This window comes from Pleurodeles waltl, chromosome 3_2 (assembly GCF_031143425.1).
Source record: "Pleurodeles waltl isolate 20211129_DDA chromosome 3_2, aPleWal1.hap1.20221129, whole genome shotgun sequence".
NCBI lineage: Eukaryota > Metazoa > Chordata > Amphibia > Caudata > Salamandridae > Pleurodeles > Pleurodeles waltl.
This window is the reverse complement of record NC_090441.1, coordinates 195334166-195350688: the sequence shown is the minus strand read 5'-3', so window position 1 is coordinate 195350688 and position 16523 is coordinate 195334166. Positions and strand designations below refer to the sequence as shown.

Here is a 16523-nt window from a genome sequence, read left to right as displayed (position 1 = left end):
CCAAATACAGGCTGGAATGGCAGACCTGAGGCATGTTTAAAGTACAACTTAAGTGGGTGGCACAATCAGTGCTGCAAGCCTACTAGTAGCATTTCATTTACAGGCTCTGGGCATAGGTAGTTCCACTCTACTAGGATCTTACAAGCAAATTAAGTGTGGCAATTGGGTATAACCCAATCTTATCATGGTGTAAGGAGAGAGCACAAGCACTTTAGCACAGGTTAGCAGCGGCAAAGTGTGCAGGGTCTTAAAACCAGCAATACAAAGGTAGCAGACAGGAGGGTTGAAGGCAAAAATTAGAGGGAAAACCACACCAAGGACGCCAGGTCTAAAACCTACATTTCACTATACTCCTCTTCCTCTATGCACCTCTCATCGGCGCCTCTCATACATTTTCCAAAAATGTGGCCAGCTAAAGGCACCTCACAGCACCCACTGGCAGGTTCCTGTAAACCTTCTATTTAAATAGGCAATAGTGTTGCCTACCTCCCTGGATCAGCCGCCCCAAATCCAAACTTCTAAATTCATACTCAAACAGAGAGGCGACAACAACCAAAATATAACAGTCTTTATGTCCAAATAACCAAGGAAGTCCAGACATCTTTCATAGATGAATTTGTTCTTCTTTCTCCAGTAAACAGCATAAGGCTCAGCAAGGCAGCCAACACGTTTCGATGTTGTATCACAATCTTCACCAGGGCTGCAATTATCAAAAACATTTTTTTACATACTATTAAAAACATAGGATTTATACAATATACACTAAAAGCAGGAGCAAACCCAATGAGGCAAAATGTATAAAACAAATTATATCAAATATACAAAAGGAACAGACTTTACAAAAGCTAAACTATAAAGAGCAAATCTATTATGTTTGGGTGAAAAATTGTTTCATAATACAAACAGACTTAAAATCTGTACATGTGTGGCGTGGTGCTTTCATCTCGGGGTAGGTGTGGCTGATGCTTCTAACTTGGAAAACTTTGATTAAAACTTATAAATCAAGATATGTATCATTGGTAATTAAAATATGAATATGTGGCTGGTATTTAAAATTTGCATGATTGTGGATCTCCCTGTAGTGTTTATTATCAAGTGATCAACTTCACTTTAGAGATCTACATTTGTCACTTGTGCGCTTTCCTCCCTGCAGGTGAAGCTCCAGGACTGGCTGTGTCCTCTGAGGAAAGAGATGGGATACATTCTGGAGTCTAAACTCAGGGAAGAGGAACAGTGCACCACCATGAGGGTGAGTGGCAGCCGGGAGTCCTGTGCAGTTACAGATCTATCATTGTGTATGTGCAGATCTGTGTTTGTGACTGTCTAGGTTAGAGATGCAGGGATGCCAATGGTCCACCCTTGAGTCTGGGTGGTGCCTCCACCAGGTAAATGTACTGGCTGGAGAGCCATCTCCGGTGAGTTTGGGGCCCAGAGTGTTCCAAGGGTCTTCCTGAAAGAAGCAAAACAAGAATTACTCTCCCAACCTTAACGCAGTAATCACATAGTTACGTGGCCTGTGTCGGAGTAAGTATGCATGAACCATAAGCATCTGGTTTTGTGTCCATGCAGACATTTGTCTATTTATTTGTGTTCACGTGTCTTTTGGTGGGTTTTTGTGTGCAGTGGCGGCTGCCACTCAACGGGGGTGGCTGGGGTAGGAGGGGAAGCGCGGGATTTGGAGAAAGGAGTTATTGATGGGTTTTGGAGAAAGGTTGGACCAGCTGAGGTCCTGCGTCAGTGATTAGTTCATGTTTTTGATGGGTTTAGAAAAACTGAGGTGCAACATCAGTTATTGTTTCCTCTTCTTGATGCTGAGATCCACAGTCAGTGACTTCCTGTTCTTGATGTGTCTCTATTAATTCTTGTATCAGCTGAGGTCCTGCGTCAGTGATTAGTTCATGTTTTTGATGGGTTTAGAAAAACTGAGGTGCAACATCAGTGATTGTTTCCTCTTCTTGATGCTGAGATCCACAGACAGTGACTTCCTGTTCTTGATGTGTCTCTATTAATTCTTGGATCAGCTGAGGTCCTGCCTCAGTGATTAGTTCATGTTTTTGATGGGTTTAGAAAAACTGAGGTGCAACATCAGTGATTGTTTCCTCTTCTTGATGCTGAGATCCACAGTCAGTGACTTCCTGTTCTTGATGTGTCTCTATTAATTCTTGGATCAGCTGAGGTCCTGCGTCAGTGATTAGTTCATGTTTTTGATGGGTTTAGAAGAACTGAGGTGCAACATCAGTGATTGCCTCCTCTTCTTGATGGGTCTTGTGTAAAGCAGCTGAGATCCACAGGCAATGACTTCCTGTTCTTGATGTGCCTCTATTAATGCTTGGGTCAGCTGAGACCCAGTGTCAGTGAATATTTCATGAGTCGGCTGTAGCACATCATGGAAAGCCCTTTAAACGGTAATTAGGGAGAAAGCTAAATTCTATCTGTCCCATAAAAATTGATTAAAAGACACAGACGTTTGCAATCTTAAATCAAACAAATTCAAAATCTATTATGGAGACCTCACTGCTATGCGACTAAAAGATCTCTAGAGAATGTCTCCTACAATTGATATTAGACTCCGCTAGATTATCAAGGATAGCATCTCTACAGAGAGTATACGAGACAGGGGACAAATTGAGTAAAGTGTTGTACTGGTTGACACATAGAGAGACCACCTCTAGACTAGTCTGCTGTATCCAAGGCACTTCCAGACTATTGAGCACAGACATTCTTGAGATACCCAATGTATTCACATACTACTGCCTCTCCTTGTATCACTCCAGGTCCAGCCCCTAGATAGAAAATCTGTCTCGCCTTGTAGGTGACCTTCCCCTTCAAAGTTTAGCCAATGATTTTTTGAACAAACGTGAATATCCACTCAATGAAGATGAGTTTGCTGGTGCCTTGGCTGGCATACAAACTGGTAAGACGTAGGTCAAAACGGATTCCGGGTGGAGTTCTTTCTGCAGATTGCATCAAATACGTCATCACTCCTGCTGTATGTTGGAAGAGGCCGGATAGAACATATCTTTGCCTAGAGATCTCCAATCTGGTACAAAAACATTTCTACGTAAACCGGGCATACCGCCCTACATCTGTCTATTGCATAGTCAAATCTCATTAATCAAGATAGAAGCCAAGGTTCTTGCCAAGGCATTGGCCAACAGTTTGATGGTGGTAGTTGGCTCCTTGATATGAAGAGACCAAAATGGCTTCATGCCAAACAGGGTCACTGGTCATTGCATCCAAAGAGTTCAGATTGCACTCACACAAATGCAGGACTTCTCTGGCCCCAGTGCCCCAAGGCTCATTGATTTTGCAAAGGCCTTTGATTCTCTGGACTGACCCCTCCATGCAGCATGTTTTTACTCGATTGAACTATGGGCCGTACTTTCTCTCGTACATGAAGTTATTATATGAGCATCCAGTGTCCAGAGTTAGAATCAATGGTGGTTTGTCCTCTGCATTGATATCCACAGGGGAACAAGGCAGGGATGACCCCTTTTTTCCTTTTTGTTCTTGTTTGCCTTCAAAACTTTGGCAGCCTGGAATGGTCTGATGTGCTAGCACAATAAATGGCATTGGAATTAAGAAGACTACATTTCTCTGTATGTGGATCACCTACTCCTTTTTTGCGATATCCCAGGTGGATGAGTCAGAGACTTGTGCAAATGCTGCGTTTATACAGGCAGGATTGTGACTGACTGAACTGGCATAAATCCACCATGGACCCTCTGCAGGGGAACCTAGCTACGTACCAGTGGGTATGACATGTGCATCGCTGCTGCATCAGAATTTAAATATCTTGGGATACATTTGGTGCTTGATCCTGCATGCTGCTAGAATTAAACATTATCCACCGAGAGGCCAAATCAGAAGTAACAACCCTTATTTGAGCAAACTACTCCTCCATATACTTGAGAGGATTGCACTTTATAAGATGATTCTGCTTCCTAAAGGCCTGTGTACATATTTTAGAACTATCTGAAATGCCAAAACACAGTCACAGCAACTTTCAATGCAATGACATCAAGCTTCATTTGGGCAAACGTTTGGGTTACAGGGACTGCCCACATTTTTACTGTACATTGAATCAACCCTTCTGAAGAACTAGAGACTGCAAAACTTGCTGTGCAGCCCCAATGACCATTTGATTCTCCTCCTCTACATTATAGTGGTTCTCAAATGATGGCAGGAAGCTTGTCGATGGACTAAACGGGAGGGTAAACTTGCATTGCAGACACCCTTCTGGCAGAGAACATCTGAGGCATGATAAATTGTTAAAAGACCTTAGAGCATGGGACAATATTGGCATCTCTCAATTAGGCAATGTATGGAAAGATACTTACATGTTATCGTTCCCCACCTGCAATCTGAATTTACACTAGCTACCATGCATTCTTTAAGTACCTTCAATGACGTCACACCATTGACGTCAGCTTCCCTAGGGGTTGATCATTCCAAAGCCGAGCCAATGGTTGGCACAGCTGCTCATGCGGACGATCGATAGGGTGGTAGTTCAAAGGTGTATTGTTCCCTCATCTTTGGGAGACAGATATAGGGAGATAAGACAAGACAGATTGAGTGAACACTCTTTTTGCCCGAGGGTGATAGCCATTTTCCTGAAACTTCGACTTATACAAATACGTGAATTATATAGAATGTCCTCCACTGATGAGCATCTATGGAAGGTGGGTATAGTCTCCCTGGCCTGTACAAGATGCCATAATGAACTAGCTGACTTAATGCACATGACCTGCTCCTAAGTAAAAATGAAACCTTTTGGGGTAAGAGTCATGAGAAGATTATCCGAGGTACTTGAAGGGCCAGTCGGCTCTTCTGTCAAGGTGTGTTTAGCAGGAAGTTTGGAGAAAGAGGGTGGTTTGCGAGTACACACACAGTACATTGGTGGAGCTCTGCATACTTTCAGCTAGGAGGGACACCACTAACCATCGGAGAGCAGAGATGGCACCACCATTAGATGTATGGCTGAGGTGGGTAGATTGAGGAAGAGCCCGTCTATATAGCTTGTGAATGCCTCACAAGCCAAATGTGGGGGTCATGGTAGAACTACTTTTCCACCTGGTTACAATGGACACTAAAGCGCGGGTATATCCGAACACCAAGTGGCCACAAAGTATCTACACATTATATTTTTTTCAATTGGAAGATATTTACGCATTGTGCTATTGTCTGGATGACACACGTTATGGTTAATGTTTTTCCTTGTTATTCCTCAGTTAATGTCTTTAATTTGTTTATAATTATCACAAATCCTCAAAAGGCTTCATAAAAAGAACCTGGTTCAAGAATGTACGTGAAAGGAAGTTGTGAGAGAGCATGGTAAGATGTTAGTGCTGAAGAGAGCCGGGTGCGTGGATGTGAGGGGAGTTACAAGAAAATGACTGGAGACAGGAGAGAGCAGGGTGTAACGATGGAGAGAGATGGGGCCTGTATATAAAAGTGTGAGAGAGGAGGGTATGCGAGACAGAGAAAGTCAAGGATGAGAAAGAGGAAGGTAGGAGAAGTGTGTGATTAAGAAGAGGAAGGGGGGATCTACAGGCTGCCTGAATAAAGATGCTAAGGGTTGGACAGATTGGTGAGATTATAGAAGAATTGTTGTGGGGGCGATAGAGTTGGTGGGAATCTGGGGATGCAGGATATTCCTGCTTGAGGAAACTGTTAGGTAACCCACGTGCTGAGCACGTGTGAGCTGTTCACTCATGTTATAACTAAATAACTAACCATGTTCTGTTTGAAAGGTGGGAGTTATTTCAATAAAATGATTTTATCGAAAAGAAGAGAATGGAGAAGGGATGTGGAGAGGAGAGGACTGAGCAGGTTTTGCAGAAGGAATACTAAATGAATGCAGAGGATTTGATATCACCAATGTCAGCAGAGAATATGTCTCCATTGCTTGGGAAGCGCAGGAGTGGTAGAGAAAATGGTACTTTTTAGAGGGCGGCGAAAATCCTTGCACTGGTCCTAGGAGGTGGAGAGCAAGATGGAAGTAGGAGATAGGAGGGTGAAATGGGTGGGACAGCGAGGAAAAAGGAAGTGTGACACAGAGAAGGTGTAAGAGATAGGATGGGAGAGGAGAGAGTGGGACAGAGGCAAGTATGAGTAAAGAATGTGAGAGTGAAAGTTAAGAGAAGAGCGTGACAAGAACAACAAAAATAAACATGAGAAAAGACTCAGAAAAGGGGAAATAGAAGCAGAAGAAGTAATCACAAGAGAGAAAAAAGAGGAAACAAAAATTCTCCTCTAGATTTTTCTGCTCAGAATCAGTCTGGAACCGCGTGTGTCCAGTGACACCTGCAACACACGCACTTGCTTCAAAGCCCCCTTCACTCCCTTCCTGACTGTCTAGGAATGACCAATCCAGTCCGACCACAGGAGGCCCAGCCCTAGACACCCGCGCCGCCAGACAGTTGTCTCAGGTTACAGGTGTCTTTTTCACTTACACCAGTCACTTTAAGATCACTCACAGGTGATTAATCCAGATTGATTAATCTTGGGGTGGTATTTTTTATTTGGTTTTGTATAGAATTCTGACCACTTATCCCCATTTGTTTCAAAATATTCTGGGGAGGGATCCCCTCTTTACCCTCTTGCAGTGGCTCAGCTCACTCATTACACTTACTTATACCACATGTAATGGGAGCTGCTATGGCAACATCTGCTAGGGCTGCTTTTAGTTGCCAGGAGAGGCTTCTCTGCTGTACCTGTTATGTAAGGGAGGGAAGCTTGAAATGCTGCTGTACCTGTTATGTAAGGGAGAGAAGCTTGTAATGGTTCTCTACCTGTTATGTAAGGGAGGGAAGCTTGAAATGGTGCTGTACCTGTTATGTAAGGGAGGGAAGCTTGTAATTTTGCTGAACCTTCTGTGTGAGGAAAGGAAGCTTGTAATGTTGCTGTACCGATTATGTAAGGGAGGGAAGCTTGTAATGCTGCTAAACCTTATATGTGAGGAAAGGAAGCTTGAAATGCTCCTGTACCTGTTATTTAAAGGAGGGAAGCTTGTAATGCTGGTGAACCCCATGTGTGAGAAAAGGAAGCTTGTAATGCTGCTGTACCTATTGTGTAAAGGAGGGAAGCTTGTAATGCTGCTGAACCTTATGTGTGAGGGAAGGAAGCTTGAAATGCTGCTGTACCTTAGGTATGAAGAAAGGAAGCTTGTAATGAGGCTGTGCCTATTGTGTAAAGGAGGGACGCTTGTAATGCTGCTGAACCTTATGTGTGAGGAAAGGAAGCTTATAATGCAGCTGTACCTATAGTGTAAGGAAGGAAAGCTTGCAATGCTGCTGAACCGTATGTGAGGAAAGGAAGCTTGTAATGTTGCTGGACCTGTCATGTAAGGGAGGGAGGCTTGTAATGCTGCAGAACCTTATGTGTGAGGAAAGGAAGCTTATAATGCTGCTGTACCTATTGTGTAAGGGAAGGAAGCTTGTAATGCTGCTGTACCTATTGTGTAAGGGAAGGAAGCTTGTAATGCTACTGTACCTGTTATGTAAGGGAAAGAAGCTTGTAATGCTGCTGAACCTTATGTGTGAGGAAAGGACGCTTGTAATGCTGCTGTACCTGTCATGTAAGGGAGGGAGGCTTGTAATGCTGCTGTACTTTTTGTGTAAGGGAGGGAAGCTTGTAATGCCGCAGAACCTTATGTGTGAGGGAAGGAAGCGTGTAATGCTGCTGTACCTTATGTGTGAGGAAAGGCAGCTTGTAATGCTGCTGTACCTATTGTGTAAGGGAGGGACGCTTCTAATGCTGCAGTGCCTTATGTGCGAGGAAAAGAAGCTTGTAATGCTGCTGTACCTGTTATGTAAGGGAAAGAAGCTTGTAATGCTGCTGAACCTTATGTGTGAGGAAAGGAAGCTTGTAATGCTATTGTACTTATTGTGTAAGGGAGGGAAGCTTGTAATGCTGCTTAACCTTATGTGTGAGGGAAGGAAGCTTTTAATGCTGCTGTACCATATGTGTGAGGAAACGAAGCTTGTAACGCTGATGTACCTATTGCTTAAGGGAGGGAAGCTTGTAATGCTTCTTCGCTTTATGTGTGAGGTGAGGAAGCTTGTAATGCTGCTGTACCTGTTATGTAAGGGAGGAAAGCTTGTAATGCTGCTGTCTCTCATGTGAGGAAAGGAAGCTTGTAATGCTGATGTACCTATTGTGTAAGGGAGGGAAGCTTGTAATGCTGCTTCGCCTTATGTGTGAGGTAAGGAAGCTTGTAATGCTGCTGTACCTATTGTGTAAGGCAGGGAAGCTTGTAATGCTGCTGTGCCTTATGTGTGAGGAAAGGAAGCTTGTAATGCTGCTGTACCTGTTAGGTAAGGGGAGTAAGCTTGTAATGCTGCTGAACCTTATGTGTGAGGAAAGGAAGCTTGTAATGCTGATGTACCAATTGTGTAAGGTAGGGAAGCTTGTAATGCTGCTTTGCCTTATGTGTGAGGTAAGGAAGCTTGTAATGATGGTGTACCTGTTATGTAAGGGGGGAAGCTTGTAATGCTGCTGTGCCTTATGTGTGAGGAAAAGAATCTTGTAATGCTGCTATACCTATTGTGTAAGGAAGGGAAGCTTGTAATGCTGCAGCGCCTTATGTGTGAGGAAAAGAAGCTTGTAATGCTGCTGTACCTGTTGTGTTATGGAGGAAGCTTCTAATGCAGCTGTGACTGCTGTGTAAATGAGGGAAGCTTGTAATGCTGCTGTGCCTGTTGTGTAAGGGAGGAAATCTTGTAATGGTGCTTTCCAAGCAGTAGCCACTCTATGAGGGAGCAAAGACTCTAATGCTGCTTTGGGTTCACTGACACAATATTGTGGTAAAAAAATATCGTTGACAAAAATACTGTGTCAAAATCATTGTTTAACACAATATCATGTCCCTATACATGAGATAGAAATGACAAGACAATATCATTCAAAAACAGGTATAAATGTGTTTTTTAAATATACATAAACACTTCAAATGAATACATTTTAAATATTAATATATATAAATTTAATATAATGTAAAATAAATGTAAGCAATGTTTTGCTGAATAGTGCATACAACCTATATATATAAATACACACACCCACACACATTCATTTTTATTTAATTTTCAAATACATTTTTAAAAAAATGTTTAGTTCGAATAATTGAAAAACAAAAAATATTGCCTAAAGTAAATTTTTACACAAACCTATACAACATATTATTTACGTTAAAATCAAATATACAAATTAAATCTTAAATACATGTTTTAAGGATATATATATATCTATATATCTATATAGATATATATATATATATATTTATAAATACACACACGTGTACGTACATACACACACACAAAGATCATTAGGAGAGACGAGAATCAGTGCCTCTTCAAAGGACTCCTTTCCCTATCAACGGAAACTGCAGGCCTCACCCTGCATCCCTTGACGTCTCCTCCAGAAGCTGCCGTCAGAGCCATTTACCTCCCAATGTATCAGGAAGAGCCCTGGAACTTCTAAAGAAGGCCTGTCTCCTCTTTCGTTATTATAGTGCCTGGTGCTTCGCCTGCCGTCTAGGAGATGGCAGCAGTACACATCTACAAAAAGCAACCTCCATCTTGTACTGTGGTCCAGGCTGTGGCTTTCCCAAAAGGACCCCGCAGGTTTGTATCACTTGTGCACGCCACACCATCCTTCCTAGCACACAAGCACATCACATGTACAACACCGGCGATGTCATCGTTGAGGATTCGTAGTTCATCGTGTGCAATGGAACTCAAGATGAATGGGCATGCAAGCGAATATTCATGTCTCGCAGGTAAAAAGGCCTGTCACTATAACTCATCATTCGTGGTACGCGGGTACTACATGCTCCATGCATGAAACCCGCAGCACCAACAGTACTCCGTCACTATGAGGATGTGCATTTTAGAACAAGTCCCAGAATCGATCGTTGTCACAGACCAGGCCTAGGTCACCACATGCACACGGGATCAGTGTGTGACTTGACCAAAAATACAAAAAACAGGATCACGGGTATATGTAGGTCTGCACGTGGGGCAGGGGCACGACTGTACATCATGCAGGTGACATTCCCATCCCAACGATGAATCAAAGTGTGAATAAACGGGATCAAAATTTAAAGAGGTGTACACTTGAAAAGTAGATTTCCAACAGATATTACATTTATTGAGCTGCGCACCGAGTGGCAGTGGGCGAGGGCACACACAGTTCAATCATTATACACAACCGTGAACCTCATCGACCCCAACCACCAAAGTATAGCCACAGATCACACCATGACCTTCAAACCAGACCTCTTGAAAAAGAGCTAAAGGTTTTAAACACGATTCTGTGGTGCAAACATACTCAAGAAGAGGAGCCTCAGAAAAGACTAACACAGAAGGAGCACCGACAGAAAACCACACAGAGATACAGACGCCCAAAGGCTATTATGATATTACTCCTACTGTTGCACAAACATGACACAAGACAAATATATCTTACACAAGAAGTGATGAGCAATAGCAGCATCTTTGTCCTCGATGGACCAACCGCAACAGTAATGATGCCCCGGGAGCACCAATAACCGGCCATAGTTGTCTGTGTGGCCCTGGAAGCACCTGAACAGTAATAGCAGCCGGTGCTGCCTGTGGGGGTAGCAGCCAGGGGCCTGTGGGAGTAGCAGTCAGTGCTGCCTGTAGGGGTAGCCGCCAGTGCTGCCTGTGTGGATAGCAGCCAGTGCTGCCTGTGGGGGTAGCAACTAGTGCTGCCCTTGGGGGTAGCAACTAGTGCTGCCTGTGGGAGTAGCAGCCCGTGCCGCCTGTGGGAGTAGCAGCCAGTGCTGCCTGTGGGAGTAGCAGCCCGTGTTGCCTGTGGGAGTAGCATCCAGTGGTGCCTGTCGGCTTAGCAACCAGTGCTGCCTGTGGGGGTAGCAGCCAGTGCTGCCTGTGGGAGCAGCAGCCAGTGCTACCTGCGGGAGTAGCAGACGGTGTTGCCTGTGGGAGCAGCAGCCAGTGCTGCCTGCGGGAGTAGCAGACAGTGTTGCCTGTGGGAGCAGCAGCCAGTGCTGCCTGCGGGAGTAGCAGACGGTGTTGCCTGTGGGAGTAGCAGCCAGTGTTGCCTGTGGGAGTAGCAGCCAGTGTTGCCTGTCGGGTTAGCAACCAGTGCTGCCTGTAGAGGTAGCAGCCAGTGCTGCCTGTGGGAGTAGCAGCCAGTATGCCTGTGGGAGTAGCAGCCAGTAGCACTGTCATGCTCTGCTCCCCTGGAGGCAGCCTTAACCAGACATTACAGTGAGTGCTTCCCTGGGATGAGCAGGTTGTAGTCCTAAATATATATTTTTTATAAATCTTTTTATTGAACAGCAAAACAGCCATTGCACAGTATAGCATGTCGCAATACAATTTGTGGCAATCATCCAAGGTGTAATATTCTGATCAAGAATCATCCAAATACGACAATCAAATGCAGTTGATACGCTGACCCTCCAACCACCTGTGGAATCCCACCTAGCGAGCCACTCCCCATTCCTGTAGGCCTCCCACCCTCTCCAAATTTTCTCCCACTTTTTCAGGCAACCCCCTACTCTGGTAATTCACTCTCTCCACACCCGTGCACCAGTCCAGATCGGTGTGCTATTCCTGTATGCTGGGCAGAGATTCAGCTCCCCAGGTTCGTGCAATATTACGCTTAGCCACCACTGCCGCCATGGCCAACCAGATGCCCTGATATTTCGGCAGGGAATCTTCCCCCTCTGTAATGGGTAAGAACATCTTGGGATCCAATGGGACCTCCTTACCAAGTGTCCGGGCCATTGCTCTGGTGATTCCCTGCCAATAAGCCTGTATCACGGGGCATGCCCACAGAATGTGGTAAAAGGTACCCTCCTGCCAACAGCCTCTCAAGCACTGCGGGGTCTGCGCCCTGCCCATCTTACATAGCATTACCCTGTAGTAGGCCCTGTGTAGAATCCGCAGCTGGATCAGCCTGAACTGGGCCTTAACCGCCACCACCCTGGGGCTCTGTCTCACCCCACCAAGTCTTCATCGTCCAGTGTTCCCAGGTCTGCCTCCCATTTGGTGTGCAGGGGTATCACCATTTTTAGAGAGCCCTGGAGAACCACATATAGCTTGGAGACATTGTTATGATTCTTTTGAAACTTACTTAGGAGCAATAGGAGCAGCACGGTTTAGACCAGAACGCAAGAAATGTCTCCTTCATTCCATTGGGTTTGAAGGAGGGGATATTTTTAAGCATTTACGAGGTATTCAGATGGTTGAAGGTAAAATGGATGAGTACGAAATAGCTGTAAAGAAAATGAGTAACAGGTTTGAGGCACTTCCCAGCTTAGTGTTTTTTTTTTTTTAAAGAGATCAGCACACTGGTGAAGATGTGGATTCTTACATTCCTGCATTACGTTTCCTGTCTGCTGAATGTCAGTTTGGAGCTTGGGGCGATAAACTGATCAGGGATCAATTTATCTGTCAAGGAATGGATAGGTCTATGAAACAGAAGCTACTTTCCCTAGTTGACCCAACTTTGGCAGTGACGATTAAGATCGCAAAAAATATTGCATCTTCTATTAAATCAACAAAATAAATAGAAAAGTCAACTGAAGGTAGAATTAGTGTGGTCAGGAACAAAGATGACAAAGGTGGAATGGATAAGACTGGTGTACAAAAAGGTCATGCAAGGAACAAAGGACAATAAGGTCACAAATTCAAATGTTTTTTCATACAAAAATATGTATGTTTTAGGTTTGGTAATGCCTTACATCAAAAAGGGGTGAAGTTTTGCCCAGCTTTAAATGTTCAATGTAGAAATTGTGGCAAAGTTGGCCATTTTGCTAAGGTCTATCAAAGTGAGAAGGACATGAGCGATACGGTAATGTCAGTGATGGAAGAGAGTGTTGGGGTAGTTGAGAGCCTGATTGGAGAGGTTCAAGATATGGTTTTGGTGGCTGATAGAGGCATGGTTAAGTGTGGCAATCCTGAAAATTGTATTGACCTTTATGTATTTATAAAAGTGGGAGAATAACAGTGACACCTGTTAGTCGACTCGGGGGCTAGGATCACCATGATCACCCAAGAATTGTTTTGTCAAAATTAGAAGGGGCGTACACTTGAACCACCTAACAGAGCTCCTGTATCCTACGTGGGAAGGAGAATTGAACATCAACAGTTTTTTTAGGATATTCTAGAATTCAGGGGGAGACGCATAGATGGGAAGATCTGTGTGGCAGTAAAAGGCCTGAACATTTTAGGTTGGTTCCATCAGGGTCTTTTTGGAATGACTTTACGACCTGGTACTTGTGATCAAGTTGTGGTGATTAGGGATTCAGTTGAAACTGAAGATTTTCTGAATGAGTTCCTGTTAGAAATGGGGTCTTTGGTTGGCAGGTTACCCTCGTCCGAGCAAGGACCCTCACTCTACTCAGGGTAAGTCACACACAATCCAAATTATCCTGTGCCCACCCTCTGGCAGCTTGCCACTGAGCAGTCAGGTTTAACTTTGAAGGCAACGTGCAAAGTATTTGTACAACAAATCATGCAATCACACAGTATAGCACCACACAAATACACCACACAGTGTTCAGAAAAATATAAAATATTTATCTGGAAAAATGCAGGTCTAAAATGATGAAAATGCAATAAGTATATGTTGAGATATCACTGTAAAAATGATATAAAGTGTCTTTAGTCTTTCAAAAGCAATAAATGTCTCTTTCAAGCACAAAGTACCAGGTTTGCTTTCAAAATCTCTGCAAAGAACCACAGAGGAGGAGATGTGTGGAAAACAGGGAGGTGTGCGTCGATTTCTCTCGCCGCACATGGCGATGCGTTGTTTAGTTTTCATGCAGGGGCAGCTTTGCATCGATTTCCGGCGCCCGGTCGTGGATCCTCTTCGGGTTGCGGGGTTTTCAGACGCCCCGGGGAAGATGCATGGATTTCCGGCGCTGACAGGACAAAGTCACAAGGTCTGCGTCGATCTGGTGGGCGTTGCGTGGAAATTTCTACCGCATGTCAGGCGCTGCGTTGTTTCCTCTCTGGAAGTTGAACTGCATCGTACCGGCTCGGCTGTGCATCGATCCAGTGGGCCGTGCGTCGATTTTCCAGTCGCTACTCTGGCGCTGCATCGATCTTCTCCTTGCGAAGTCAGGCTGCGTCATTCCGGTTCGCGTGCAGTGAATTTTTCACCACGATGCAGGTTGTGCGTCATTTCTGGCAAGCTCTGCGTCAATTTTTACCGCACAAGGAGTCCTTCTTGTAGAGATGAAGTCTTTTTGGTCCTGAGACTTCAGGGAACAGGAGGCAAGCTCTATCGAAGCCCTTGGAGAGCACTTCCCCCCACAGCCAGAGAGCAGCAAGGCAGCTGTCCTTCACAGAAAGCAGACAAGTGAGTCACTTGAGCAGCCAGGCAGTTATTCTTGGCAGGATGCAAGTTTTGGTTCAGGTTCTCTTCTCCAGGAAGTGTCCGAGTTGGTAGGGGCAGAGGCCCTGTTTAAATACCCAAATGTGCCTTTGAAGTGGGGGAGACTTCAAAGAGTGGCTCAGACGTGCACAAGATCCCCTTTCAGTTCAATCCTGTCTGCCAGCGTCCCAGTACAGGGTGTGGCAGTCCTTTGTGTGAGGGCATGCTACTGTCCTTTGACATGCAAGTGTTAGGCCCTCCACCCTCCCAGCCCAGGAAGACCCATTCAAAATGCAGATGTATGCAAGTGAGGCTGATTATCCTGTGTTTGGGGTGTGTCTGAGTGAATGCACAAGGGAGCTGTCAACTGAACCCAGCCAGACGTGGATTTTAAGGCACAGAAGGATTTAAGTGCAGAGAAATGCTCACTTTCTAAAAGTGGCATTTCTAAATTAGTAATATTAAATCCAACTTCCCCAGTCAGCAGGATTTTGTATCACCATTCTGGCCATACTAAATAAGACCTTCCTACTCCTTTCAGATCAGCATCTACTACTCAAACAGTATAGGAGGGCAGCCCCAATGTTAGCCTATGAAGGGAGCAGGCCTCACAGCAGTGTAAAAACAAATTTAAGAGTTTTACACTTCTAGGACATGTAAACTATCCAGGTACATGTTCTGCCTTTTGCCTACACAGCACTCTGCCCTATGGGTTACCATGGGCATACCTTAGGGGTGACTTATATGTAGAAAAAGGGGAGTTTTAGGTATTAGGCTTGGCAAGCACTTTTAAATGCCAAGTTGAATTGGCAGTGAAACTGCACACACAGGCCTTGCAATGGCAAGCCTGAGACAAGGTTAAGGAGCTACTTAAGTATGTGGCACAATCAGTGCTACAGACCCAGTAGTAGCATTTAATCTACAGGCCCTGGGCACATATAGTGCACTTTACTAGGGACTTGTAAGTAAATTAAATAATCCAATTGTGTATGATCCAATGTTATCATGTTTAAGGGGTGTGAGCATATGTACTTTAGCACTGGTTAGCAGTGGTAAAGTGCGCAGAGTCTTAAAACCAGCAAAAACAGTATCTAAAAAGTGAAGGGAGGCAGGCGAAACATTACGGGTGACCACCCTAAAGCTGTCAGGTCTAACAGTTCCCTAATGTGTTTTCTGGAGAACTGGGAAGATTAAAGGGGTTCAAACATAAAATCAAAGTAAAAACAAACGCAACACCAGTTAAACATAAGGTAAGGAGTGTACATTTAGCATTAGAGATGACTTGGAGAAGGAATTGGAAAGTTTACGAAACAGAGGGATTCTTCGTTATGGCTTTCTCCTTTGGTGGGGGCAAAGAAAGAGTGGTGGACTGAGAATGTGTTGATCTGAGAGCACTCAACAAAGAAATATGGGTGGACTCGCACCCCTTACCTAATATAAGAGAAATGTCTCCTATTAAAGATGCAAAGTTCTTCACTAAGTTAGACTTGGCAAGTGCATATCATCAGGTTGAGTTGGATCAAAAGTCTAGGTATTTGACGACATTTGTATCACTTTTTGTGACTTTCCAATATTGCCATATGCCGTTTAGCCTGGCATCTGTGGCGTCGTTTTTCCAAAGGATAATGAGTACTTTACTCAAGGATATTTCTAATGTGTTAGTGTTTCAAGATGATATACTGATTCATGAGCCTGATCAGCAGGTTCACAGCAAAATTTTAAGACAGGTGGTACAAAAATGTATGATTCATGGCATAGTTCTCAGAGGAGAAAATTGACAATTTATGAGGTAATCTGTAGAATATTTGGGCCGTGTGATTTGTGCCGATGGTATTTACCCAAAACCAGGTTTGATTGATGCCATTAAGGCAGCACCCTCACCCAAGGATAAAGCTGGGGTGAAATCATTTTTAGGAATGTGTGAGTTTTATTCTCGGTTTATACCAGAATATGCTAGTAAGGTTAGACCAATATCTAATTTGTGGTAAGATAAGACATATTTTGAGTGGAGCTCAGGGTTTGAGGAAATCAAAATCCAATTATCACAAGCAAAGGTGTTAAAACCCTATGATTCGTATCTCCAGTGATGTCTCACAGTGGATGCAAGTAATATAGGACTGGGTGCAGTTTTGACAGAAACAAAAGATGGC

General features: G+C 44.2%; 1 protein-coding gene across 1 annotated transcript in view; it reads left to right on the top strand.

Moving 5' to 3' along the window:
• LOC138286781 (E3 ubiquitin-protein ligase TRIM39-like) overlaps positions 1-16523 on the top strand; it is a 198804-nt gene that overhangs the window by 15079 nt on the left and 167202 nt on the right. The window contains exon 2 of the mRNA XM_069227278.1: positions 1154-1249. Within this exon, the coding sequence (XP_069083379.1) occupies positions 1154-1249 (96 nt within the window). The remainder of the gene's footprint in view (positions 1-1153; positions 1250-16523) is intronic.